Source organism: Porites lutea, chromosome 2 (genome assembly GCF_958299795.1).
Source record: "Porites lutea chromosome 2, jaPorLute2.1, whole genome shotgun sequence".
Lineage (NCBI taxonomy): Eukaryota > Metazoa > Cnidaria > Anthozoa > Scleractinia > Poritidae > Porites > Porites lutea.
The window spans coordinates 14,272,447-14,298,839 of record NC_133202.1 but is presented as its reverse complement, the minus strand read 5'-3'; the positions used below and the strand labels follow the sequence as shown (position 1 = coordinate 14,298,839).

Sequence of the window (26,393 nt, the reverse complement as noted above, 5' to 3'; positions counted from 1 at the left end):
ACAACAAAAAGCGGAGAGGGAGAAAAATAAACGATATGTATCAATTTCGCTAAATAACAGAATAACAGAATTGAACAGCAAAGGGCCCGGATATATATTTAGGGAGGATGGTTTACCGATGATATCACTATAAAAAAATTGGCCCAGTTTCATAGCAATTAACTTCCTCAATACACTCGATTGATACAAACCATAAACAATAAAAGCAACAGGACTTTAAAATTATAGTTTGTTAGCATTGTAAGTTTAAAGTACTCTTTGTGTGGACGCATTCCAAGAAGCTTTCTTTGCTCATGTTTACTCAGACGTCTTTTTAAAGAACGTGAGCATATTGCCAACATAGCCATTGTTTTATAGGATCATGGAGAAAACACTCAGATAATCCTTACAGCAGGTTAAAGCTAATCTCGATAAATCCCGATTAAACCACATTGGGCAACAAAGGTACGTTTGAAGTGCGTGGGCTTTTTTTAAGTGCTTCGTACGTCCGTCATTCCTGCCATTATATAAAGGCCTCAAGTAACTACCTCGGCGACAGCAACAAAAAATTGAACAAAGGTGGAATGGTTAATAATAAAGGCTTGTTTTCACTAGCGACAGAGTCGGATAGGAGTCATAATCAGAAGCGTAGAACTTTTAACGATCTAGTGAAAACAGCGTTCCGATTCTGTTTACGACTCCGTCCCTTACGATCAAGTGAAAACTAGGTTGTCGGAGTCGCAATCAGAAGAAGAAGAACTAATGAACTAAACCAATCACAAAGCTTGAGAACTTGCATTGTGATTGGTTTATCCTTCCGCTTCTGCTTCAAACTCTGACAATCAGCTGGTTTTCACCGGATCGTAAGCGACGGAGTCCTAAGCGGAGTCGGAAGAAAAGTGATTCTTCCGTTGGCCTTAACCCTCGGCCTACCTTCAACCAGGGGGAACTGGAAGCTAGTTTGCGTTCCTAGCTTGGTTACTAAGCAGCGTGGCAAATTCATTCAAAATGGCGGGAGAAACAAATCTTCGGTGATAAAGTAGATTTCTGACAACAAAGCACGTTATAATGCAAACTTTGGATGTCTATAAGAAGGAGGAAGGAAAAATTTGGCAAAGAAAACCTTCTCCATCTCCAGAGGAAGGGTAAGATGGTATTTATCTGGTGTTTGAATCACTCCAGCACGGCTGCTCAAAAATAAGTTAACTAAGCTTTTAAACCTTTTCGTGTCATTTGTTCATTTCTAGTTTAATTGTCTCCGTAAGCCATTCCACTACCAGTGCCTTTTCATTACAAGGAAGGAATATCAGATTCCTTCGAACAGCGTTCAATACAACTGGTGAAGCGTTCGCCGCTGGTGATCATCAAGGAAACATTTTCGTCTTCGACTTAGGGAAAAATAGGTAAGTGAATCGAAATTAAAAATCAAGTTCTGATGAACAGCGGAATGAACGATCGCTAAGCTTGTAAGCCTGCCCAATGTGTTTAAATACAATTGTTATCAGGTGGAAATGACGTTAAGGGTCTGCTTACAATTATTTCTTGATGATAAAGATTCTACTTCAGTATATCTACCAAAATTTTCTGAGTGAAACGCGTAAGATTTTCGTCTTGTCATGACTGGGATTTCCGAAAACGTCCCAGCGACTTTCGGGGATTTCCGACGACTTCCGAAGACTTCCGAAGATATTTCGACGACCTATGAACACCTCCGAAGCTCAACATATACACCTAAAAACATTAAACGTACTTGATTGCCTGAGTTTATATCTGGGTTGGTCTGTCTCTGGAGGACTAGATGGGGGAGCTTGTGAGATGGAATGCACATGTTGTTGAATAGCTTAGAGCAAGCTGCTTCCCTCCTACTGCCCAGGCTGGAGAGGTTGAAGCGACTGAGGTTGTTCTCATAGTAGCACTCTCATAAGTTCCCTCTTGTGAACCCTCTCAATGTCCTCCCGGAGGTATTTAGGTAATGCATGATGAAAAACTGGCAAACAGTATTCAAGAATGGACCTAACACACGTAGGTGGAATATCGTCTCTACGGAGTAAGATAAGATAAAACACGTGTTTGTTTGCTTTCTTAATGACCTCTTCAATATGAGCGTTTGTCAGCACTTTGGGCGTGGCTCACCTCACCACAATGCGTAATTTCGACAATGGTGGTATCGTCGACGTATTTCCACATTGACATGTCTGGGATGTTGAGATTGTTGATCATCAGGAGGAAGAGCCATGGTCCAAGTTTCAGGTCCCTTCGGAAACACCAGCAGGTACTTGGCCCTCTCAGAAAGGCAGACTGACCCCAGCTTCACACGCTGTTTCCAGCTGGATAGAAAGTCTATAACCCAACACAAGACTCCACGAGGAATGTCTAGTTTGAGGATTATATGGTGATCAATATTATTAGATCAAAGACTCTTCTGTAGTTGAACACCACAACACTTACATGTACCACAGAACCGGTACCATCAGTCGCCATAGTCCAGTGATGGATCGTAGATAATAAGGCCAAAGTAGTCAAAGACTTAGGGATTCCTCCATCCTGATCGCGGGATACCCACTTAATAACTATTGTCTTTTCAGCAACTGTAGGAGTGCACTCGTCTTACTCACTTAGCTTTAAATATTCCGCATAACAGAACAATGAAGTCCTGTGCGACTGCAGGAGTAGTTTTTCAAGTAAGGGATTTTGTGGGCTGGGTATTCTGCAATGGCTCCAAAATAAAATGATAAAACTGTTATTATAAAAAAATTGCTCCTTTGATGTATTGAGTAACTGAAAAAAAGAAAATAAAAAATCCAACACCAAATTTCCGCGCCTTAACAAGGTTAGTTGTACTTTATTTGCAGAACTACACAACCAAGATATGTGGGCACTACCACATGAACAACACATGAACAAATCTTCAGATTGTTTTGAATACCCTACTTAAATTAAGGCACCTAAAAAAATACTTGCCAAATTTCCTACCGTAAAAAATCCGGTAACCGAAAATTTCAAACCCCAAAAATCCTTCTATCATCCCGGTTACTTGAAATACAGAGTACATGTACCCTTTCTGGGTATATACTCAGACACCTCTACATAAATATGTATCAAGTGGACTCTATCAAACTTCCTGTGGGTGTCTACTTAACCCTTGAAGCCCTGATATCCACTTACAAATTCTCCTAACTGATCAAAGGATTTTCCTTGGTTGATCATTGTATTAATTCTCATAACCTTTTCTCTTGATTGTGTATTCAAGTGATATTGTAAGGAGAAAATCAATGTTGGTCACTCTTGGGACTTACAGGGTTAATACTGGTTTTGCTGTTTTATTAAAAAAAATGAACCAAAGAAATGAAGTAAATCTGTACACTGTACATACTTACTTTATTCACTTTCCTCCTTCAGGTTTTCATTGATTCACAAAACAGGGACACCATGTACTGCCATTTCCTTTTGTCTCCGGAGAAAAAATGAAGTACTGGTGGCCCTTGCTGATAACTCATTAAGGTGCTATGACATAGGTAGGTATTGGACAGCTTACAACACTCATGCCAGGAAAAAGTGAAGATCAGCTTTCTCACACACTTGTCAGTGAGCTGTTGACCAACAAAGAGCTGTCATGCAAGGACAGTGGGCCAGTTTCAGCTGACTGTAAACCAACAATTGGCTGTCAGTTGTGGTAATCTTACATGCATATCTAAAAGTGATTGTGGACTATCGGCCATGTTGTCAGTTTCAATTTACAGTGTACCTGTTTGTGACATGTCCATACTTTGTTAGTTTAAGGTTGTCACCCTGTCCCCCACCCCACCCTCCCGAAAAAATTCTTTCCAAACTTTTTGTTGAGCTTACTGGCTTGTAGCCAGTAGCACTCTATGCTATTGTTTGCATAAAAATGAATAAAATGTAAGGTCATTTCTATTGTTCTTGTATGTACAGTAACGCGTAACCTTCGGAGCTGAAGGGGCTGGGTTTGATACCTGCTATCACCCATTTTTTTTACTAAGTTTTCTAAAGCATTGTTATGACAAGGAGGAATTTGATACTGATTGTTCCTAGGGCTGTTTAAAAAGGTTATGTTCTGTTATTTTAAAGACATACAAATGTATGGTGTTTGCATTTGTAAGGAATGGTCTTTGAAATATCATAAAACAGAAAATGTGCTCTGTTTTTGACTTGTGATAATTCTCGAATTGGTTTTTTTATTAAGGTGTTTGTTGATACAGTTTTTCGGAGACCATACCGATATATGAATATTTTTTTATTGTTGGTAGAATTAAACATTGGAAATCACAATGTGGGAAAATGCAAATTTTACTATGTAAACATTCAATTAATATGTCACAAATGTGCATAATTTCGAAACAACTGGCATTAGTATAAATTATTACTTTCCCTGTGGTCACCAAGCAAACCTTACCTGCTATAAGGGACTTGAAGCATGTAACAAACAGTGACAAAAAGTGCATATGGCAGTGCCAATTAGAAGTTGCTACACAACGTGACTGCCTTCAAGAACGATTTTGTTTTGCATGCACATGATTTTTGCACAGAGTATTCATTGCCAGTAAGTCTCAGAGGACTAATTTTTAATATACACTGTAATAAGAACTGTTAAGGCAATGAGTGTATTGAACTAGTTGTGACACCTGCACAATCCTAGGGAGAATAGACCTGAGAGGCCTGTGGTTGTTCCGACATTGAGATTACATACAGCTGTACCCCTTCTCTGTGGGCGAGATCAGGACTGGCTTGAAGTTGAATGTAGATTTGCTACTGCTAAAGTGTACATAATGTACTCCTGAAAAATTAATTATCTGACTTCCCCACACTTCATATACAGTCAAACCATTAATTTAATACAGACACTGAGGCAGCCATAGAAATTAAGTGTCTGTATTAACAGGGTGTCTGTTTTACTTGAATTAATTAATTATTTATTATTTATTATTATTAATTATTAATTGTTATTATTATTATTATTTTTTTACTATTTATCCCATTTTAGAGTCTCATGAATTAGTAAGCTGGATGCGAGGCGATGACTCGTCAATCCACAGTATATCAGTCCATGCTTCAGGTCGTTATGCACTTACGTCATCTAACTCTATAGCTCAACTTTGGGACCTTGACACATTTTCTCGCAAGAGGACATTAAATGGAGCTCAGACTGTTGGAATTCAACAGGTCAGGATTTAATTGTACATGTACCATTAATTTGTTTTGTTTTGTTTTTTAACCTGTTGCCAGTTTTTTTATTATTTATTATTTTTAATTATTATGTACTATTCACACCTGTTTAAGATAGGAAACAGATACTTGTACACTGTATTAGGTTTCTCGACATACAATAAATAATTATTTGGTAGACTTTACATGGACCATTGAATGCAGTTGGAAAAGCAAGGAGCTGTTGTCTGGAGAAGAGATGCAGAAAAGGAGCAATGCTACATACATGTAATACATGTAGCTGGTTTTAAAGTTTGTAGGATAGGTTCACAGGCAGACACTCACTACTTTTACTGTTGCTCGACAACAATACCAGGCTTCTTGATGGTGAGGGAAAACTACACTGTAACATTCTCTATAATTCCTTTTTTTCTCAGGTCCTTTTCTTACCACTGAGTAACACTATTGTCACCTGTTTCAAAGATGACAGTTTGTTTGTGTGGGATTCAGAAACACTCAAGTGTAAATTTCAGTTGCCAGTTCCACCACAGGAGAGCAAGCAGCATCATTACAGGGCTTTAGCAACCCCTAGGGACGGAAGGTTGCTAGTTGCTGGGGGAAGGTGAATCCTCTATGAGATAATTTTTGTTAATTATTGCATTTTAATAGCTTATACCCCTGTATGCACTGTGTAGCTACATGTATTTAAAATTTGTACAGTAGATCTACACCTTCCAAGAACTTTTGATCATCCGTAGTTTCAGAACTGAAGATACATGTAACATGTTCAAATTAGTTTACAAGTTTTCACCTATTGCTAAATTTGTTTTCATCTTTGAATCAAAGTACAGAATAATATAATGATAATTAGCCAGCTATCTCCTGTTATCATGTTTTGGTTGAGTTGTACCTGACCATAACTGTACATGTTTTTTGGAAAAAAAATCTCTTCAGATTTTCATGTATACGTATAGGATTGATGTATGAATTCATGACTCGCATGTTTTACGCATGTTAGATTTTGAATGTAAAAATTTTGTACATTTGTATATCACTGATGTTCTTTTAATTTGCATGTAATTATAATCATTTTTGAGTGCCATTTCCAAATCACTTGACAGAAAACTGTAATGATAAATTTTTCTTTGTACATGTAACTATCCAGATCTAGATTTCTCCATGTGTGGAGTCTAGAGAACAAGAGTCTTCTTCATGTCATTCAGCTTCCTGCAAAAGTGCGACTTGTAAGGCAACTAGAGTTCATAAACAACACCTTTGATGGAGGCACAAGTCAGGTAATAGATTGCATGTGCCACAAATATTGATACACGGTCCTACACATTGAAAACAGCGGGTCTAAATCACAAGTCACTTTTCCACCTGGTCAGGGCACAGGTTAGCATGATACAGATAAATCAAGGGCATTAAAAGTGTCTCCTAGCCGTAATCTCTTTAACAAAAATGCTCTATTAGATCCAGGGGATCTGTGTGGTTTGGTAAGTTATCAATGGAGCAGTGACCTGTACTCTTGACCTGTGGAGTGTGACCTGTACTTTAGACAGACAACATTGAAGTCCGGTGGCATAAACCGCGGCAGGATTAGCTCAGTCGGTAGAACGCTTGACCGTAGAGCAGGAGGTCGTAGGTTCGATTCCTGGGGCCGGACCAATACTCAGGGTCTTAAAATAACTGAGAAATGAAGGTACTCCCTTTGCCCTGCAGGCGGCTGGACCTTTGCGTGACTCGGATGACCACATAAAATGGCGGTCCCGTCTCCGTTAGGAGACATAAAATATAGTGTCCCCAATTAGCACTTTCGTGCTAAATACATTGACACTCAAATAAGGTGCTTATTATTATTATTATTTCTTTGCTGGACTTGGGTTCTAATTCTCACCACATGTTTCCCTTCTCCTGCATGTTAATGAGACTGTCGTTCTCTAAGAAGGCTTAAACTGGGTTAATGAAAATAAAGTTCTTGTTGTTGGTGGTGATGTTTTTCTTCACTCCAAATACTTGTAAGTAGTCTACAACGCCTGTAATTTTTGTTAATATTAGAAAGGTTAAGGATCCTGACTGTTTTACATGTAACTGGGCAAATACATGTATCAAACGGCAAAAGGCAGAGGTGATCATGATTGCTAATGAACATGTATCTAACTCAAGTGATAAAAACTTCAATTCTTGTACCTGGAAAGTCTAGCAAACATAATATTCTAACTGGTGAAAAAAAAAAGTGGTTTCAAGTTGTCATCACTGCCTTGTGCTATCAACACTGGAGTGTAATGCCTCAGTCTCTCTCTGTTGTAATTGAACTCTTTCATCAGACCCTAGGTGTGTTGTCTCAAGATGGCTTCCTGCGTTTTATTGACATTCATGCTTGCAAGCAACTGTTTGAAATAGGTGGTGCTGATGAGGTACTGTATCCTAATGAGAAAGTTTTAATTTGCTCTCCTTTTTTATTTTTTTTCATATTATTTTTTCTTTTTTTCTTGACTTGGCTTGCTTTTCCTTTACATTTGTAGTCCTTTACTATTTTTATGAGCGTGAACTTCTGTCTTTTATTCATTTTACCCATCGCTAACTGTGTCGTGTTTCCTATTTAATAGCACTTTTCTCCAGCAAGCTAAACTATTTTACACATACATGTAAACCCAAATGTACGTTGATTACCCCTCACCCTCCCTCCCTTCCCAGAATGTTTTTTTTTTTTCATTTTCTATCGGGATGACAGTAATACCCAGGAGAAATTGGAAACAATGGTTTTGAAAATTATTTTTTGGGTAAACAAGGTGCATTATAGTCTACATCCATGTGAAAATGGTGAATACAAAGTAATTAATGAAAATAATGTTAAAATTAGTGTAAACAGCCCAAATGTACATCGCTGTTGTTTTAAAATATCCTTTTCTATACAATTTCATGCAGATGATTAGTAACTTCAGCATCAGTCCCAACGGACGGTATGTTGCTGCCGTAATGGACAATGGAAACATTAATGTCTACAGTGTTCCCGCGTTATCTCAACACTTTACCAAGGTAATTTGTACAGTGCCGTATGTGTATTCCCGACCTCAATAAAAATTAGGGAGTTTTGGCAACGGCGACGGCGACAGTAAGGGCAACGAGAACGTCAAACAGTAATAGGTTTATTAAGCAAAACAACAAGTTTGCACGTGCATCACGCTTTTTTGTACATTTCTTTGCCGTTTCTGCACGATTACGACGCGAAAATGCCTAAATTCACGTTTTATGGAGGACGTAAACAAGCGACGACGAAACCCCCTTTCAATTTCTAAACTGGAGAGCGGTCCCCAAGAATTCAACTCCAGCCAAATTTGCCTACATTAGACATTTTCAGGAAATTAGAATAAATGCGACAAAGTTTCAAAAACCGCTAATTCGTTTGACAAGTGACGTGTTCGCTGTCGTCGCCGTTGTCGATGCTAAAACTCCCTAACATTGTATGTTGCTCCTGGATGCCTATTGCAGACCTGCACTATGTGTGCTTTTTTAACCTGATAGTTGTATAAGAAAGTTTAGTTCTTGAGTCGCCATTTTTGGCACTAGGAACCATCTTGATACATCGCAAACAGTAAAAAAACCTTAACCACCATCGTGCATGCTTGACAAGTTTGACAATCAGTGGAATAGAGAGTGGAATAAAATAAGTGCAGATATTAGATTGAGTTCTTGATTTATCTTTACAACAGTACCATAATTATCATTCATAGTAGGACAATGATAATTTTGTGGTAAGGAGAACACACGAATCATACTAGTTATCCGGGACAGCTGAATGTACATGTCTACCAGATAACATTTCTGCTCACAGTGTTCCATGCACAAAAGTCCAGGCAAGTCATCTTAAAAAAAATAATAATTCACTGACCTACTAGGCGAGGATGTAATAGCCTCTGGGCAAGCAAAAACTTCTTCAAGAGCTCTGTTTAAGGGCTAGTTCAGTACTCTGTTGGACATGACTCTTTGAACGCTGCATTTTTTGACATTCTCGTTGTCGTCTACGTTGTGACGTCTTAAAATCCGTGAATACGTCACGTAGAGGTATATAAAGTTAATAAGTCTCGTTTATTTCTATTTTTTTAGTTGTAATTATATTTCACAAGAAAAATTATAAGTACACTGTAACATGATTCGACGTTTCTTTGTTAAATGCTTTAACATTAGCAACTGACCATCCGATATAATATTACATTACTACATTATTACTATGTACAGGGTGCAAAGAAAGCATTTACTAGCCCAAAAGTCATTTTAACTAGCAGTTGTTTTGATGAGCTACATTTTTTTTAGTTTTTTGGTGATTTGAACGAACTTCACTTGCCCATGGAGCAAGTTAAGAACGGAATTCGTTACTCCAGTAGCAAAATCCACTAGCCTCGGACTATAGGACTCGCCCTTCTTTGCATGCATGCTGTATTGCTGTATTAACATCTAGTATACTGAAGGTCACAGTTATGTTGCTTCTGCTTTATTGCAGCCACCCCCACCTCTGGTAAAAACTGTCTGGGAAGAGAGACCATCATCTCGGCAAAGTGGCAAGTCAGGTCGATCACTTGGAAGTACCATGACAAAGGTTGGAGGAACAGCAAAAAGGAGTAAGGTCAAGTCTCCAACCAAAACAACTGCTCAGCGTATTGATGTGTCTGCATCTTGGACCGGTCCAGATTCAGGGATTGAGGTGTGGTGCCATATAGTTTTATTTTTTTAATTTCAAACTTTTATTAAGCGTTACAATACTAAAGTTACATGGCATTGCATAACATTGCATTACAATACATTAGAAATACATTACATTGCACTATAAACTTTAACACAGAAGTAAACATACAAGATGGAAAACGTTCGGAGTACACACGTTATTAGGGTGCAGAGTCCAAAGGCAAAGCCCACTTGTTAATGAATGTGTCGATTTTATTTGTTTTAACTCAAATACATGTAGACTTTTCTCTGTTTCATACTTAATTTTAACCTTGGGTGAAAACTAATAAAGGCAGTTATACTAACATGGAAGAGTCTGATTTCTTCCTCAACCCCATGAGTATAGTTTAGCGATCAGTATCAAATAATTAGGCAAAGGGCAATTTGTATTTAATAATCCTGTAATGACGTATGGTGCCATAAAGTTAAAAGAAAAACAACTAAACAGAACCAGGCAACCTTCTGATAAAGTTTTTATTTAAGGACAGTTCTGAAGCAACATTTCTTGGCCTTCTCCTTCATAAACAGAAAATTATTTATTCTTTTTATTTATTATTTATTCTTTGTTTAAATAAATAATTTAATCTTTATCAAATATTATCATATCCTCGCCTCAAACATAGGAAAATGTAATGTAAACCACAAGTAAAATTGAACCACAAGATGTTTATCCTTGAATTGAAAACAATCCGAAAAATTTCAAACCCTGTTAAGTTACAAACAGCAAGTTGATTGTCTCAGTGTTATACACCTATAGAACTTGAAGTACTTACACACATTAAAGAGTGGTATTGTCCCAAGTTCAAACAAAGTTACCTCTTGTACTTTGAAACATTGTGTTATGGTATACATGTAAACATGTGCATACGGTTACTCAACTGAATTTTTTACATTCTGAACTGTCTTACACAGACTGAACTGCCAGAAGGCCTCAATCAAACAAGACTCAAGTCAATTCTTCAAGGTTATGGAGAATATCCTGCTAAATACAGGTACAGACAGTTTAAAGATGATTTGAATTGAGTTTTTGCCTACGTGATAATATCATGTACATCAGAAATATTGCTACAATGCAACCTTTCAGTGTTGGTACTGATGCTTTAGCAGCGGACTCAGGACAGTAATGTTATCGCATTTTTTGGCAATTTTTTCGGGGAATTAGCAGAAACAGGCCCCTCCATCAGGAACCCACTTGTAGTTTAAACCGTTATTTTCACTTGTCAGGCGAGAATTTTTTTCCTTCACAGCTATTCGGCTTGACCGCTATCTCGTTGGGTCATCTTTTTTCGAAAGAGAACTATTAAATTCTATCAAGTTACTAGTGGTGACGTTTCCGGTTAAAAATTTCGCATCTCTCAGGTGCAAACAAAGTTTTAAGAAAGAAAAATTGGTACGTACAAACTTTTAAAATTTATTGCCTATCTCTATTTTCTGTTGAAGTGCGAACAGATCCATATGCGAGTTACAGCAATGTACCGGGTATAGTGTACGTCGCTCGTTTTGCTTCAATACCTTTTTATTTGTTAATTAAACTTTGTTTACCACTAAACAAACGGTAGAATACATTGCATGATCCTATACAATACACTAGTTAACAACAGTAGTGTGCTAATTGCACTAATTACAATACACAATAACGAAAAGAAAAGGGAAAAAATTTGAAAGGTGGAAAGCTGGTAGTTGAGCACAATTTCTCCTTTAAGGGACTAATGAGAGAATTCAGTAACGAGGAGTGCGAAGGAGAACTTTCAAGAATGCTTAATAATGTTAAACGGTACAGTCTTAAAAGCGAGCAGGACATTCAGGGATTGGTGCAATTACTCTTTTGCCTACGACTTGTCGGAAAAAAAAATTAATGGTGAAGAAAGTGACTAAAGGTTGCCACTTCTTTCAAAAAGAAAAAAAAGACTTGAGGACCTTCAACCTTCCAACCTTTCCACTATGTGAACTAAATTACGCCACTACTCTGGGGGAATAACCACACATATTAATAAACAACAACAACAAAAAACAAAAACAAAAAGAAAGAAAGAAAGAAAAAATACAAAGAAATGCAGCTTGCTGGCATACATTGTTTTTGCAGGATGTTCATTTGGCGGTCACTTCTTAAACTTCCCGGGAACCATGCGGCTTACAGTAGCTTGGTAGACAAAGGAACACACACTGCTTTTGCAAGACTGCATGAAGAATACCCAATAAAGAGCAGGAAACTTCTTAGAGTGCTTCAAAGGTTCGTACTAACCAGTAACGATCTCCACATGCCATATACACTATAGTCTACGACAGTCCCTAATTTTCGTGAGAGATTGTAGAACGAGCAAAATACGCGAGCAGGCGTCAAAATCAGCTCCCGTGAGGATGGTGAAACACTTTCTTGGCCTGCGTTGCTCCAGGATTTGTCACCACCTCTGCTTCATTCCACAGGTACTGTTTTGTTTTTTTAAGCTTGCGCCGCCAAAAGCAGTACTCCTTCACTCTGATCCCGCTAACTTTGAAAGCAACACTTCCGTCCATATGTCACCTTCGTCGTGAGTTGCGTTTTACAAGCAGGCGTGCGTTCAAGTATGTTGCTCGCTTTACTATCCTTAAGAAAAAAATTAAGATGGAGTCCCCTTATTCGTAGTCCCTATACATTTTGATCATGAATTTACAGTGGAACCTCGTTAATACGGTCACCAATGAGCCAAAAAAATTTGGCCGTGTGAACGAGGTTTTTTTAACAAGAAAATGCATGACCGCTTTGCAGGGCGGCCAAAACAAGTGGCCGTAATAACGAGGTGACCGTAAGGACAAAGGAACCACGTCAATACAGTCATCAATGGGCCCAAGAAATTTGGCCGTATTAACGGGTCACCGTATTAATGAGGGTTTTTTTACAAGGAAATGTTTGACCGTTTTGCAGGGCGGCCAAAAAAAGTGGCCCTAATAACGAGGTGACCGTATTACGGAGGTGGCCGTAAGGCGGGATTCCACTGTAGCCAGTCGTAGGCAGTTCATGACAGTATAATCTGGTACAACTATTACAACCATTGATTTTTAATGTCGCAGAAAAGTCACTGGTTTTCTAAAACGTAAGGAAATTCTCTTTTCAGGTTGCCCCCAAATAAAAGGCTCCCGTCAAACGCGTACAAGTTCATGTTATCCCCTTACGCAATCAAACAAGCCCCACCCACCCTCCCATCCCTGCTTTCAAGGATTTGCTCTGTTTTCTAAACAAGTAAACTTTCATTTATGCGCAGTCTACTAACTACAGTGGAACGTCGATATAACCAAAGGCCAAGGGACTGGCAAAATTTGTTCGCTGTAACGAGCTCTCGTTATATCGAGGTTTTTTTTCATGTACAGTCGACTCCCGATAACTCGAACCTTCAGGGGAAATCGAAAAAAGTTCGAGTTATCGGGAGCTCGAAGAAATAGCCGAGAGTAAGGTAAAAAAAACAGTTTTTACTGCGCAGTGAACATTTTAATCACCTTTAATTGTAGAAATGTCAAGTGAAAATTAAAAGATACTTCTAGATTATAAATCAGAACGTAACGTAACAAACCATAGCCTAAATAGAGCATGCGTTTTACTGTTTTGAGAAGTAAAGCTGCTTCACGTTAGCCTGTGACAATCAATATCAACCTCCACTAGTAAACTATACTCCTACAACACGTCAATAGGAAGTCCAAAATTCAATGTTTCGGACGCCAGTAGACGGCTTTTTTCCCGACTTTTTAAGGACTCAAAACATGATTCGAGTTATCGAGGGTAAAATTATATAGAAAATGACCTGAGGGGAAACGAAAATTGGTTTGAGTTAGCGGGAGTTCGAGTTATCGAGGGTTCGACGTACCGAAGGTAAAATTACAGTGAATGTATGACGAAAATCCAAAGGGAATCGATTTTGGTTCGAGTTAGCGCGAGGTTCGAGTTATCGGGAGTCGACTGTATTTTAATATTACAGGGGTAAAGAAAATCGTAAATGAGTAAAAACTATTTTTTTAAATTTGTTTTTGTAGAACATTATCAGCATTGGCCCACTGGTCTTCCATATTTGGTGAAGTTGATTACCTCGCTCTTTTGTCCTTTCCATTTGTTAAGCTGTTCCAGAACAATCAGTTGATCTGTTTTGAGATGATAGCAACGATCCTCAGTATGTTATGTTATACCTTCTTACAGTAATACTTTAGCCCCGCACTCCTGAGATTCTTTTTTATAGCCAGTTTTGTTGCCCACGTTATCTTCTTTCGTATGGAATCGTGGCAGGCTAACTTTCTAGGAAAGGGACAAATTTAGTCTACAAAGAGTAGTAGGTGAATAGCGAAATTGGCAATGGATTTTCCCCAAAATTTTACTTGTTTTTTTTTGTAAGGACATGTAACTCTGTCAAGTTTGGTCAGAATTTCCAAAAAAAAAGATCCATGGAAAGATCTATCCTGGCTGATGTTGCTGCTTACCAACTTAATAGCTAAAACTGAAAGCTAAATGAGTCCAGGACTGAAAATATGCATCATTCCAAATGGAACGAAAACGATCAAAGAGGTTGTCAAAGGGTCTATTTAAGATACCTACATATATGTATCAACTGGCTAATATTATTGACACTCTACAAAGTAATTCAGCTTGTTTTTATCCCGAGATTGCCTGTCGTCGTCGTTAATTAAAATATTGAAAGTCACCTGCGAAAGAACTGTTTTTATTAAATAGATCCCCAAAGTTTTCCATGATCATCTTGGTCATGGAAAACTTGATACTTTTGACATTACTTTTTGTGTTAATTATGTTCATTTTGATACTACAGTAGACGCTCTCTTGACTACACTCTCGTAAGCAGACAGCTCTACTTACGACCGCCTTCACAATACCCCGTTTTAGCCCCTATACACCCTCTATTTTTACACACCCGCGAGCGGACATTTTCGTAAGCTTCTCCGGACACTTTCAGGGTTTACGAGTAAGATTTTGGCATTGTTTTTAAGCTCCTTTAAGCGGACGTCCGAACTAAAATTTCATTCGCCTCTGAATCTTGTATTTTACTATAGATCAACCTTAAATCACTGTTCGTCACAATGTATTTATATAAGTTTCAGTCTTTGTCTTTTTCACAAACACATTATTATACTTCAAAACACTAGTTAGTGGTAGCCAAACGCTAATAGCCAAACACTCTTTTTACATTTCTAATTTTTATGTGTAGCTGGGCAAGCTCCCTTAAGCGGCCATTTAACCCTTTCGCCTCCAGTAGCCGCATACGAGAACCATTCTCGTAAGCGGCCAGTTCCAGTTTCAAACACCTTTTTCGCGTTCCGAGGGTGTCCGCTGACGAGCTTCCACCTTATTAACTGACATTATTTTTTTTTTGTGAAATTATCAATTTTCTGCAGCAAACTGGTGCCAGCATTGGTTTGAGTTCTTTCCCAACCCTCCTGTAAACATACTCGGTATGGTTGAGAATCTGTTGGTACATCATGACAAGAGAATAATGCAACATTTTGTCAGCTGTAACGTCACATCACAAGTGAGTCCATTACTTAAGGGAATTCTCAATTGACATGTTGAAAGTATAAAAAGCCTTGGCAGGGTTGTCACTAAGATTTCAGGTTGCCAGGTTAATACAAAAAGTAGGCAGAGAATCAAACAGCTAAGGATTTCTTTTGGTTCTATTTTTCTTCTATTTTCCTATGAAAGTAGTCGGGGGTCACGTTCATAGTAGCCGGGGGAAATCTCCGGCCCCCGCCTCTTAATGACTGCCCTGCAGTTGGTTACACACACCGTGGGACAAGTAATTCCAGGTTATCCAGGCGGCATTTTTATTGCTGTATATTTCACGCTCGAGTTTGCTTTTCTCGATACTTCCCTGTGCACCGTTTTCGCGCGGGAAATTTCGTAGCCACCCCACTGATTGGTTGTTTTATAATGCTGCTCGCTGTGATTGGATGAAAAATCTCTAGTACCATCATCTTGGCCATTCAAAAGTAAACCAAAACTCGTCTTGACTTCAACTGATACTCACTTGCGTTCTCCCGCCTTTTGGCGCCGGCCGCTACATATAGTCCCGCTTTTTTGACGCCCCTGTTGCCGTTTTCGTCGTGGTTGCTTGCATGAATCTGCCTTGACACTTGATTGTTTTTGTCGTTTTACTATATCACCGTAATTACTTTGCTTTTGATATTAACAGTAACGAAAAAACTAATTGTTAAACGTGTTTATGTCCAGTATCAGATGCAATCGTTGTTTTGTTTTCAGATATACGCCTGGCCGCTGTTACAGACTCTGTTATCAGAGGTGCTTACCAAGGATGAATGGCTTAGAGCTTGGGATAACATCTTTTCCAACCATCCGTCATTCCTTCTATTTGTAGTAGTAGCTTATGTCATCGTTTCACGTAAGGTCCTGCTTCAGTGCTCGAGGGGAGAAGATTTCGAGGTTAGAATGATTTAAACTTTAATATGATTATGGCACCGATAAATGCCGAAAGCCGCAGCAAATTTTTCGGCACCGCTGGAAAGAGTGCCTTAAAGTTAGCAAACTGGCCAAATTGGAAAGAGATACGTCTTAAGTTTAATATGCTATCAGAGAGCTTAGCAACTGCGATGACGAAGCAGACAACGGCAACGATAACAATATAGAAAGGCTTATTGAGCAACACAACAACTCCGTACATGCAACACAGTTCTTTTTGAACCAAAACTTTTAACGCAACTCTTGGAAACGTAGGAGAACAGGAATAATCGCAATGAATTGGTTTGAAAGAAAGGCAACGCTTTCTGTACAGCACTGTTGTTGTTGTTGTTTCGGTGAGCGAAGCAAGCCGCGAGGGGCGCTTTTGCGTGCCGCTCTCATTTGACTTCTTACTTGACCATATTCCATCAAATGGAGAGCTTGCTCTCAGGATAAGCGCTGAATGAAAGTGCAGAGCGCGGGAAAAAGCATGGGCAAAAGCAACAAACATAAGTGTTTAATTGGTTAAGACAGGTATGCAAGATTTAGTAGCCAATCACAAAGTACGGCAGTGCGTTACATGGCCACAGCCGCGTCAGTGAACACCGCCTTGTGTATCTAAACACACTGTCTTTGTTTTCAACACAATTTTTTCCCTCTAGTATTTCTTTCATAACCGGAATGCGGTAGAGGTTGGCACAGTGATACGTGAAGCTTATCGTTTACAAGAGAGCACTCCAGCAGAAGTGAACCCAAAGAGAATGCTTGAGCCTTTCACTCCACTCACCAAAGGGCAATACCCAATCTTCAATAAATACCCCAAGTTTATTGTGGATTATCAGGTAAGCTGTTGACCGTCATTGAATTACTGCACTTTAAGTTCAACTGAAAGTTGTTGGAAGTGAACATTTAACTTAACTACAAGGGCATTTTTTTGGTCTCTAAATGTTTCGTCGGCAAATGTCATTTTGGTCTTCATTGTTACTTTTGTCGGCAGGTCCAAGAAAGGGAACGCATTCGCCAGGAGGAGCTCGAATATTTGAGGCAGAGGTATGTAATGTCTTATGTGAAGACAAACGTCAATCACGCAGATACACAGTGTTGGGTTTATTAAAAAATCTGGGGTCTGTTTAATTAAACTTTTACAAGTGTAACTATTGTTTTCAGACTCTTTTTTCGACCTGCTCCCAGTTGGCTTGTTAGCTCAATTGGTAGAGCACTGCCCCGGCTTCGCAGAGGTCAAGGGTTCGAATCCCGTACAAGCCTAATTTTTTAAGGCTTTCTTTCGCAACTGCAAAAGTTGCGTCTATAACTGCGATGATCTTCTTTCATATAATGGCTGCACTTATAAAGTTTTTATCAAATTGACCCCAGATGTCTAATAATTTTTGTGAACGTTTGTACGTCTAGTAAGACGTATGTAAATTTGCAAAGTGTTAGGGAAACGAGTTCCCAAGGCAGTAGAGCTGAAAATAATACCTATGTACAAAGTTTAAAAATGCAAAACATTTTCTTTAGAAACGAGGTTTGGTGTTGAAATTTTCTTGTCTAACGAGAACGGGCATAAGGGCTATCTTGGTAACATCTCACTGTGAGTAGCAGATTAACATTAATTAAGTTTTTATGAACAAAAGGTGCCATAAAATAGCCCATTTCCGAGATACCCCCAAGCCTCTGTTTCAAAGCGAGGCTAAGAGCGAAGTTATTGATTTTAAAGTGATTTCTTATTTTCATGCAAATAAATTCATTTTCACAAGAAAGGTCTTCCACTTACCTTTGTTTTGAAAGTTGAACTCGGAAATGGCCTATTCAATGTTTTCAGGCGTTTCGGGTTAGTACTAGCCGTGTGATCACAAAAATTATTAGACATCTGGGGTTATCTTCCCCTTTTCTCTGCTCTGGTTCAAACCATCCAGAGATAAACTAGTTATCTTACTACCTTCCTTTTAATGATATATGAAATAAATCATATATGAACTGCGGAAATGAAATGAAAATGAAGAAATGATCGTCGCAGTGAACGCATTTATTGCAATTGCGGTAATCGCGAATCACGGGTTCAAACCCCGTTGAAGTTCTGATTTTTTTTTTCAGGCTTCTTTACGCAATTGCATAAATTGCGTTCACTGCGCCGATCATTTCTTCATTTTCATACCTTCCTTTTGTTGGTCCATTCTGTAAATCATGGAACCTCGTTTTCCCCTTCGGATTTATGGCTTAAAGTGCCAAGAAAAAACGGGCCAAGAAATGTCGGTCCGTAACTCTCTAAGTCGGTTTGTCGTTATCCTCGGTCAGTGCTATCGCAAAGAGAGTGGAGGCGCCGAAGTAACACATATTAAAAGCAAACGCCTCTAATTGTTTCGACCACCATAGTGCGATTTCCGTGTGACCTTGAAATGAAAACGCGCAAACAAAACAGAAACAACAAGCGAACGGAAATAGAGCGATTTGATTGGTTTATCGAACGGATACAAACGCGCGTGGCTTTTGGTTGGGTGAAAAAACTTCATGCCCGAGAACTTTCTAGAAATCAACCGATACTTCGCTTTGTTCATACTGCAACACGATTGGCCAATCGAACAATGCCTTCTCCATGTTAGGGTTTTCTTTGGCGGGAAAACGAAGAGGCCATGTTTTGATCTTTTCTTCCATTGGCTGATAAAACGAACAACGAACACTTACCAAAACCATTTTTCAAGGTCATGCGAAAATCGCTCTATTATTTCGAGAGTTCACTGGTTTTCTTTTCAGATTCCTTTTCTTCATCTTTTTTTGCATCATTGTTGTAAGCTTTGATTTGTGTATGGCAGACAACTGGCACAGGAAATGAAGGAGGTGGCCTCCCAGCGCCAGCAGGAAGAGGAAGCTTTCTACCGACAGCAGGAACTCATGGTAGACGCTGAAAACCAGAGGAGAAGAATGATAAGTCAGGAGGAACAGAAGCTCAGCGATCAGAGAAGCAGGTTTGTTTCAGTCAAAGATTTTTGTTTCAATGTTGTCATTCATGCTCTTTGCGTTTGTCGGTGGGTTTATTGTTAATGTTCTGTCTTCTAGCTTGAGGTTGCTGACTTGGCGAAACAGATTGTTCTCCCCTTGGTTTGTTTTAAAAGCAATCTCCACACTGCCATCTTCAAATTAATACTAGCGTGTTAGAAATTTATTTATAAATTGAAATACTTTTTGTTAGAAGTGGGAAAAAATTGGATTTAAGAAATTGGATAGAGTTCATTAGGCTCGGTCTAAGTTGTAATTCGAAGCGATACTTTAGCGTGGCTTATAGGTAGGTAAAGGCTACCCTAAAAGACAATGCCTTCCACTTCTTTAACGGTCCTATTTGGCAAAACCTTTAAACATTTGACGCAGTCCTTGATATTCAGTGTTTAATTGTGACTTTTGAATTTTAAATCGCTTTTTCTAGCCTCACTTTCTTTGTATTTAGACTGCAAGCAATGAAGCGAGAAATTCACCTGCGCGAACTACAACTGCTGGACGCTGTTCGCAGGCGTTTCATGCATCATCAACAGACACTGAAAGAGACGGAGCTACAGCGACTTGATGATGAGATAGAACGCAAGGTCAGTCAGTCTGTATACATTACAACAGTGACCAGTGTTCAATAATGGTTCACAGCATTTAAGAGTTTTCTTTGCAAAAAGGTGCACATCACATGCGCATATTGATATGTAAAGGAAACAATACATTTCCCCACTTCTTACCAATAGCAAGTTGGATTTTATCGTTTCTCCGTTAATCACTTTTTAAATTGACATGAACCGCAGCCCAGTTTTATAACCGCTTTTGCCGTCCTAAGTTTGACTCTTTTCCCTCTGTCTCTTACATAACGTTTTTGAGTCGAGTCGCGGAACGTCTACGAACATAAGCAATGCTGATTTTCAAACGACAGCAATCAAACAAGATCCATGTCCGCTCTTTTGCCTTAAAATACGTCAAAATAAGTAGCAGAAGACTTCCTTCACTTAATTTGTATAAAGTCGGGAACTTCACTACAACGACCTGCAAGTTTGGGACGGGCATATGCAGGAAGGTGGCCGTTTTAAGGAAGTTGCATGTAATGTGACACCCTACCAATAGAGCCTTTCTTTGGCTTGCTTGATTTTGGGGTACTTGAGAAAGACTTTACTAAAATCGAATAAGATCTTTGTTGAGCATGCGCTACATGTGGCTAGGATGCAGTTTCGTGCCCAGGCCTAATAGCCTGGCGCTTGGTTCAGCGGGCTCAGTTTTTTGTTTTGACAAGAGAGTTTCAGCATTACGTATACGGCAAACTTGAGATTCAAGTTGAGAATGTCTCAAAATAGAAAATGACCTCATGAAAACAGCTCAAAACAATTCTTATGGATAAAAAACTGCGTGAAACTACTAATTTATCTGTTGAAATAATAAACAGTAAACGACAAGTAAAGGGGAAACTTAGTCACGTGGTAATATAACGTCACCATCCTCTTCTACTTCGTGTTATTAATAGGCTTTGCTAAGAGAGCAAGAAACGAGGCATGCTATTGAAGATGCAGAGATTAAAGGACTGGAGCTTCAGGCACAGAAAGAGATGCTTCAGCAGGTTAGTGAGATAATATATCACTGAACTGATATTTGTTTAAATGTTATGTGATCTGATGTGATGTGCTTCCAATTAAGTTCTCATAGAAAATGTAACTGCTCAATCAAATGGACAGGTAATGGGGATAAATGAGATCACTTGCGATAAAATTTCTTGATTGTTCTACAAATTCGCCATAAGTAATGTGTGAATAAGATGCACCTTCATATTAGTGCTTGAGGGGTTCAAATCGGTTTTTTGCCGACTTCTTAGCCTAAGTAGCTGCTGTTGCAGGGCGGTGAAGGAAACTTCATTCGCGGCGAAGATGGCGAGGAGTAAAGGAGAAACCTAATTCCCTCCTTCGGGATCATGAATGTGTCCTCTGCTTTCCCCAGGGTTAGGACGTCGGGCCAAACAGGGGATTATAAAATGGGCAGAGCAAAGTTGACAATTTTCCCTAAGGATAAGGGAAATTCTCCTGGTTCAAGTGCTTCTCAATGAAACCCCGCCCCCCTGATATCTTCCTTATATAACTGGGATTCATTTGATTGAAGAAACGTTTCATTTAAGTCTGCGTATCGGGCTCTCTCGACTGTTAACAAAGACCACAAAATTTTGAATTCCCCTTTAAATTTGTTTTGAAGTTTAAACAATGTCCCCATGGGCAGAGAAACCGAACCACCCCGCTGTTTTCCCCAACATTCCCCTGGTTGGCCTGGGCTCCTACCCCAGGGGAAGCCGAGTTTGCCAGCTACGGAGGCTCTCAACTTCTACCATAATTATGCTGTTAAACCAAGGCAGTGCCTCTTTGTTGTGTTTCACGTAGGACCTGATACGTGATGAACTACAGTCCTCGTTTAAGCAGCGAGCAGAGCAAACGATTCATAGAAAACAACAAGAGTTGGAAGGTCAGCTATTTAAAAGAACCATGGACGCTGTCCAGGAGGTCGACATTGATTCACAAAGGGTAAATATATACAGTACCTAACTCATGCTACAATGTTAAGTCCCATTAAGGTAGAGGGAACCAGAGAAGAATTTCGACAACTTCTTTTGCTAGGATTTTGGAGCTGCTAGGATGGCACGCATAACAGAATATTGTATGCCAGAAAGGGCCGACGGTTTGAAAACGTTTTATGTTGTACTAGATTCATTTAGAGTTGATTCTATTTGCTCTTTTTTCCGGAATAAAGCCATTATTCTTCTTGAGAGACTGCCTGCTGTTTGTACAATCTTACGCACTTAAGCTTTTTTTATTATTTAGTTTAATGGGTCGATTTCAAACAGGGACAGGTGAATTTCCAGTGAAGAATAATATAAGAATAATATCTTCAAATCTGTAATATAATGTAAATGGATTGTAAAATAAAATAAATGGAAAAAATAAATGAAATTTAAAAAATATGTAAAAAAAATTTCCAGTTAAAAATAAAACGTATTTTGTATAACTTTAAAAGGCTCTAATAATGGCCCAGTGGGTTGACCTGCAGTATTTTTGACCTCAGGGCTTCTCTTTTCCCTTTCAGACCGCGCAGAAACGTGTAACTCTCATATGATTGCATCGAAGTTCAGAAAAAGAAAAAGAAAGTCGTTGTCTTGTTTTTTGGCCCTCCACAAAACGTGAAAATAGGCACTTTCACGTCGTAGTCTTGCGGTGGCGGCAAAGAAATGTACAAAAAAGCGCGATGCACGTGCAATGTTGTTGTTAAACAGATTGTTTTTTTGAGGCCGCAGTGAGGGTTTTCAAATATCGTACTTAGAAAAATGAATATTCACGAGCATTGAACGCGAGTTACCCGTTTCAACCTCTTATGAGTTTTTTGGACCACGTTATGTCCTCTAGTGAATTTCCCTTTGTCTCTTTATAAAATCTACATTCTTATACATTTGAATAGTCTGAAATTTGAAAGAAATGGTTCTCTAGAGTAACTGAGAGGTTAGAATCGAGTTAGCAAATAACCTACGGCAAGAATGTCTGTGCCAGAGTTAAGAAAGGCCAATATGATTTGTTTTCAATCAGATTTCCCAGCAGGAGTTAGCCAAAGCTCAACAGACACACGCTGATGTCAACATGAAGGCAGAAGTTGGATTCAGAACCAGAATGGACGATCTTAATCGAGAGCTTAGTGAAGTTAGGGTGAGTGTTAAATAACGAAGATTTCCACCGCCTCCAAGAACAACAACAACAAACGACAAGAAATTTCACTCAAATCAGTGAAAAAATACTAATAAAAAATTAACAAAAAAAAGTGCACCTTAAATTTTTGCTGAGGTTTAATTTTGCGTATTGGTGATTTCTGTCTTTAAGGAACCAATTTTTCGTATACATAACTCACGGGTTTTCACTTTTGCGGATTTTTTGTTTCGCGATTTTCACCAAATTGCGTACAATAACTTGCGTTTATCTGAGTACAGTTTGCAGTCAAAATCATGCCGTTGTTTCCATCTTGGCATTTATCCTGTTCCAGGCGTTACGATAGCACTGCTCACATCTTTTTGCGCCGTCCCCACAGTCTGAACGCCAGGAACACACTGTTAGAATGAGTTCGCGCTGTTTGACTTGGTCTCCAGACCCGTTATCTACCACACTGATCAGTATTGCTGGTTTGCACGTGACGTCACGGCAGCCATGTTGTTGGTGAAGAACAAAAGTATTTCTCTCCTCTGGGAACCGCCTTGTCACGTGGCGGCAAACCAAGAATATAAATCATTAAATGGCGACTCTAGGGGGTTTAGTAGGGCGTTTATTGCTCTAGCTTGCTTTAAGCAAGGTTAAATTAATCAATGGTAAGAGTTTATTTTAAATGCACAAAAATTTCCTAGCAAGTTTATTTTGGGTAAGAATTTGTCTGTAGCTGCCCTTTTCGAGTATTGCTTCCAAGAACATAAACAGTTGGCTAACATAAATTCCTGGCTGTGTAGGCCTTACCTGCGTTCGAAGAACTGGTTGAAGGTTATGTTAAAGAAAACCGCGGTTTCATCTCATCCTTGGTGTAAAAACCTGTGAAACTCACGAGTGACGTAAAATAATGAATACCAAGAAGCTGCTGAGAAGTCAACACAATAGAGCCAAGGAAAATATTAGTTAAAAAACAAAGAAAACCTTCACAGGTTTTTACACGGAGGTAAACCCACGGTCTCTCTGTTGAGAGCGAGTGAGATTTTTTTTTAACCTACATGCTTTAAATTATTTATTAATTTTTTGTTTGTTTATGTTACCTCAGGTTGCTCAGCAAGTTTTGGAGAACAAGGAAAGAGAGAATGAAATTCAATCACTTGTTCATGAGCTGCGGAATAAAGAGGTGGGTAGTCAAACAGTGCTCGTTCCTACGTTCGATTGAATTATTTTTCATTGACTTGCTGCTTAGTGGAGCTAATTCACAGGATAAATCTATCTTAATTTAGGTCACGTGTTTCGTCGATTGCCTAGCCTGAGTACCAGATATCCCCTGGGGGTTAGGGAAGGGAGATTTAAGTGGCGGGAACGTGGGGAAGAGAAGCTGTTTCCCTTTGTCGCTTCTTCCTTCTCCTTTCTACCCAGAAACGTTTGATACTCATGCAGGCTATCGTGAAATCCCTTGTAGAATGACACAGTCGCCGCCAAACAGTCTGAGCTGAGACAGCAGAAAGCTCTAACTGCGGAAGAGGACAGAAGGCGCATGAATCTACTGAACGCTTTACAGCGGGATTACACCACAACAAGTGATGATTCAGAGTCCTTCTGTAAGTACAGCTAGCTAAGCGTAACCTGAGATCAGGCTCTATTTTCGTTTCGCTTTGAAAATTATATTCCGGCGGGCATGGCGAAACGAAAAGAGAGCCCAATTTTAGCGCTGGCCGTTAGAGAGAATGTAAGAGAACCGCTAAAATTGGGCCTGATCTCAGGTTAGCTAAGCGTGCAGTTAGTTAAAGGTACCCCAGAAGGCAGTTGTTCCTAGAGTAACCTGCATGCGTTATGCTGGCAATCAGGGTGCCAGTCTATCGCATTAATGAATTGTAACACTGGCTTTTAAGTGTCATAGTTTCCTTTTATACGCAATCCAAATCTTAGGCTTTATCAGACACGTCGCACTTACATAGCACAAAGTTGTATCGTAAGGGGCGGCCTTATGGGCAAACTTGGATGGACTATTTTGGAATCCCCCGCCGTACACTCACACTCTTTTTGCAGCCCAAATTTTGCATTAGTTTTCAAATGTTTTTGGGAATATGCAGTCCTGCCAAGAGGATATGAAACCAATAGTTTATGCAAAATTTGGGTGGAGGGGGGCACTTGCAGGCCCACAGATAAGACACTCGCCGACGTTTTGAAAATAGTTTGCTACTGTATTTCACACCCATAACGTGAAACAACAGGCGAAGAAGTGGCTAGCTACTAACGGAGGGCAGTTATTCCTCATAGCCCTGAATGTCTTGGATTCCCCTCCCCTAAGTCAACATTTTGCCCGAAGTGAAAAGTAAGTGTTAATGTTGTCTTAGGGGAGGGGTAGGTGCGCAGTTTCCTAGAAACGTATAATGATCCAGTGTCTTTAACCTAGCTCGCCTGAGGGACATTCGTCAAGTTCCCGTGGAGCCTAGGAGACCTTTAAGTGCTATCCAACCCAGTAACACGGAGAGTAGCTCAACTACGGACGGGGACGAGACGAGTGGAACTCCGATCAGTCCTCAAGGTGAGTGCTAGTTATAAGTAACGTGCAATGGACATTTTTAGTACTCCTAACGTCGCCAAATCTTTTTATATTGGATTAAAAAAAACCTTAAGGTAAAAAACGGAAGAAATACGGAATCGCGAATTGCGAATTGGCGCATCGTTCAACCTGTATTTACTGTAACGTTTAGAGACTTCAGACAAAGCGAGTAAAATCGTTGATGCAAATCTATCGTACATAACTTTGGAAACAAAGAGGTGTAGTACATGTAGTAAAGTATTTTTGCAAAGCCATCCTTTTAAGACTAAAATTCTTTAAGTTTTTCTCTTGTGCTTTTAATTGGTAAGCACGAGTGTGGATCTTTTCGCAAAGAAACGTTTTATCCTCGCTTTGGTCTTTCAGAACCGTCGATTGAACGCCAGCGAGAAACGTTTGAAAAGCGTGAACTTGAACTTATGGCTGAGGTCCGAGATCTTAGAAAGCGACTAGCAGCCAGAAGACAGCAACGAGCACCGGACTTTGTAGGACATACCCAACAATGATTACTAGCTGAGAAAGCTTTCTTTTTACATTAAAATTCTTTGTAAATATATTGGCATTGTACATGAGCAACTCTTCAGAAACCTATGTCCGATTGTCCGGGACAGGTAAAAATTTAGTTCGGACATGTAAACCTTTGATATAACTTGTCCTTAGGACAAGCACATTTTTAATACAAAAAAAATACAGGAACAGTTGTGAAAATTGACTTCAAATTATAGTACAATTAAAATTTATCTTCTTAATCATAAAAGCAAACCTCATGCTGGACGAAATAAGGTTTAAAATATTCCCTTTAACTTCGCGATTCTGCGGCCATTTCATTTGTTTTTACGAGCTCCGTTTGGTCCGGAAGCCT

General features: G+C 39.2%; 1 protein-coding gene across 1 annotated transcript; it reads left to right on the top strand.

Annotated features, from left to right (window-relative positions):
• The first annotated feature begins 749 nt into the window (after positions 1 to 749).
• Positions 750 to 26,168, top strand: LOC140927783 (TBC1 domain family member 31-like). The gene is made up of 25 exons (XM_073377463.1): positions 750 to 1,124; positions 1,227 to 1,382; positions 3,379 to 3,494; positions 4,982 to 5,160; positions 5,580 to 5,764; positions 6,308 to 6,437; positions 7,470 to 7,559; positions 8,071 to 8,181; positions 9,644 to 9,844; positions 10,777 to 10,856; positions 11,948 to 12,094; positions 13,867 to 14,000; positions 15,232 to 15,365; positions 16,094 to 16,273; positions 16,951 to 17,130; positions 17,286 to 17,338; positions 19,099 to 19,251; positions 19,728 to 19,863; positions 20,775 to 20,867; positions 21,673 to 21,813; positions 22,867 to 22,983; positions 24,071 to 24,148; positions 24,431 to 24,569; positions 25,385 to 25,516; positions 25,898 to 26,168. The coding sequence occupies exons 1-25, from the start codon at positions 1,048 to 1,050 to the stop codon at positions 26,035 to 26,037; spliced, it is 3,282 nt and encodes a 1,093-aa protein (XP_073233564.1). The 5' UTR covers positions 750 to 1,047; the 3' UTR covers positions 26,038 to 26,168.
• Positions 26,169 to 26,393: the final 225 nt, after the last annotated feature.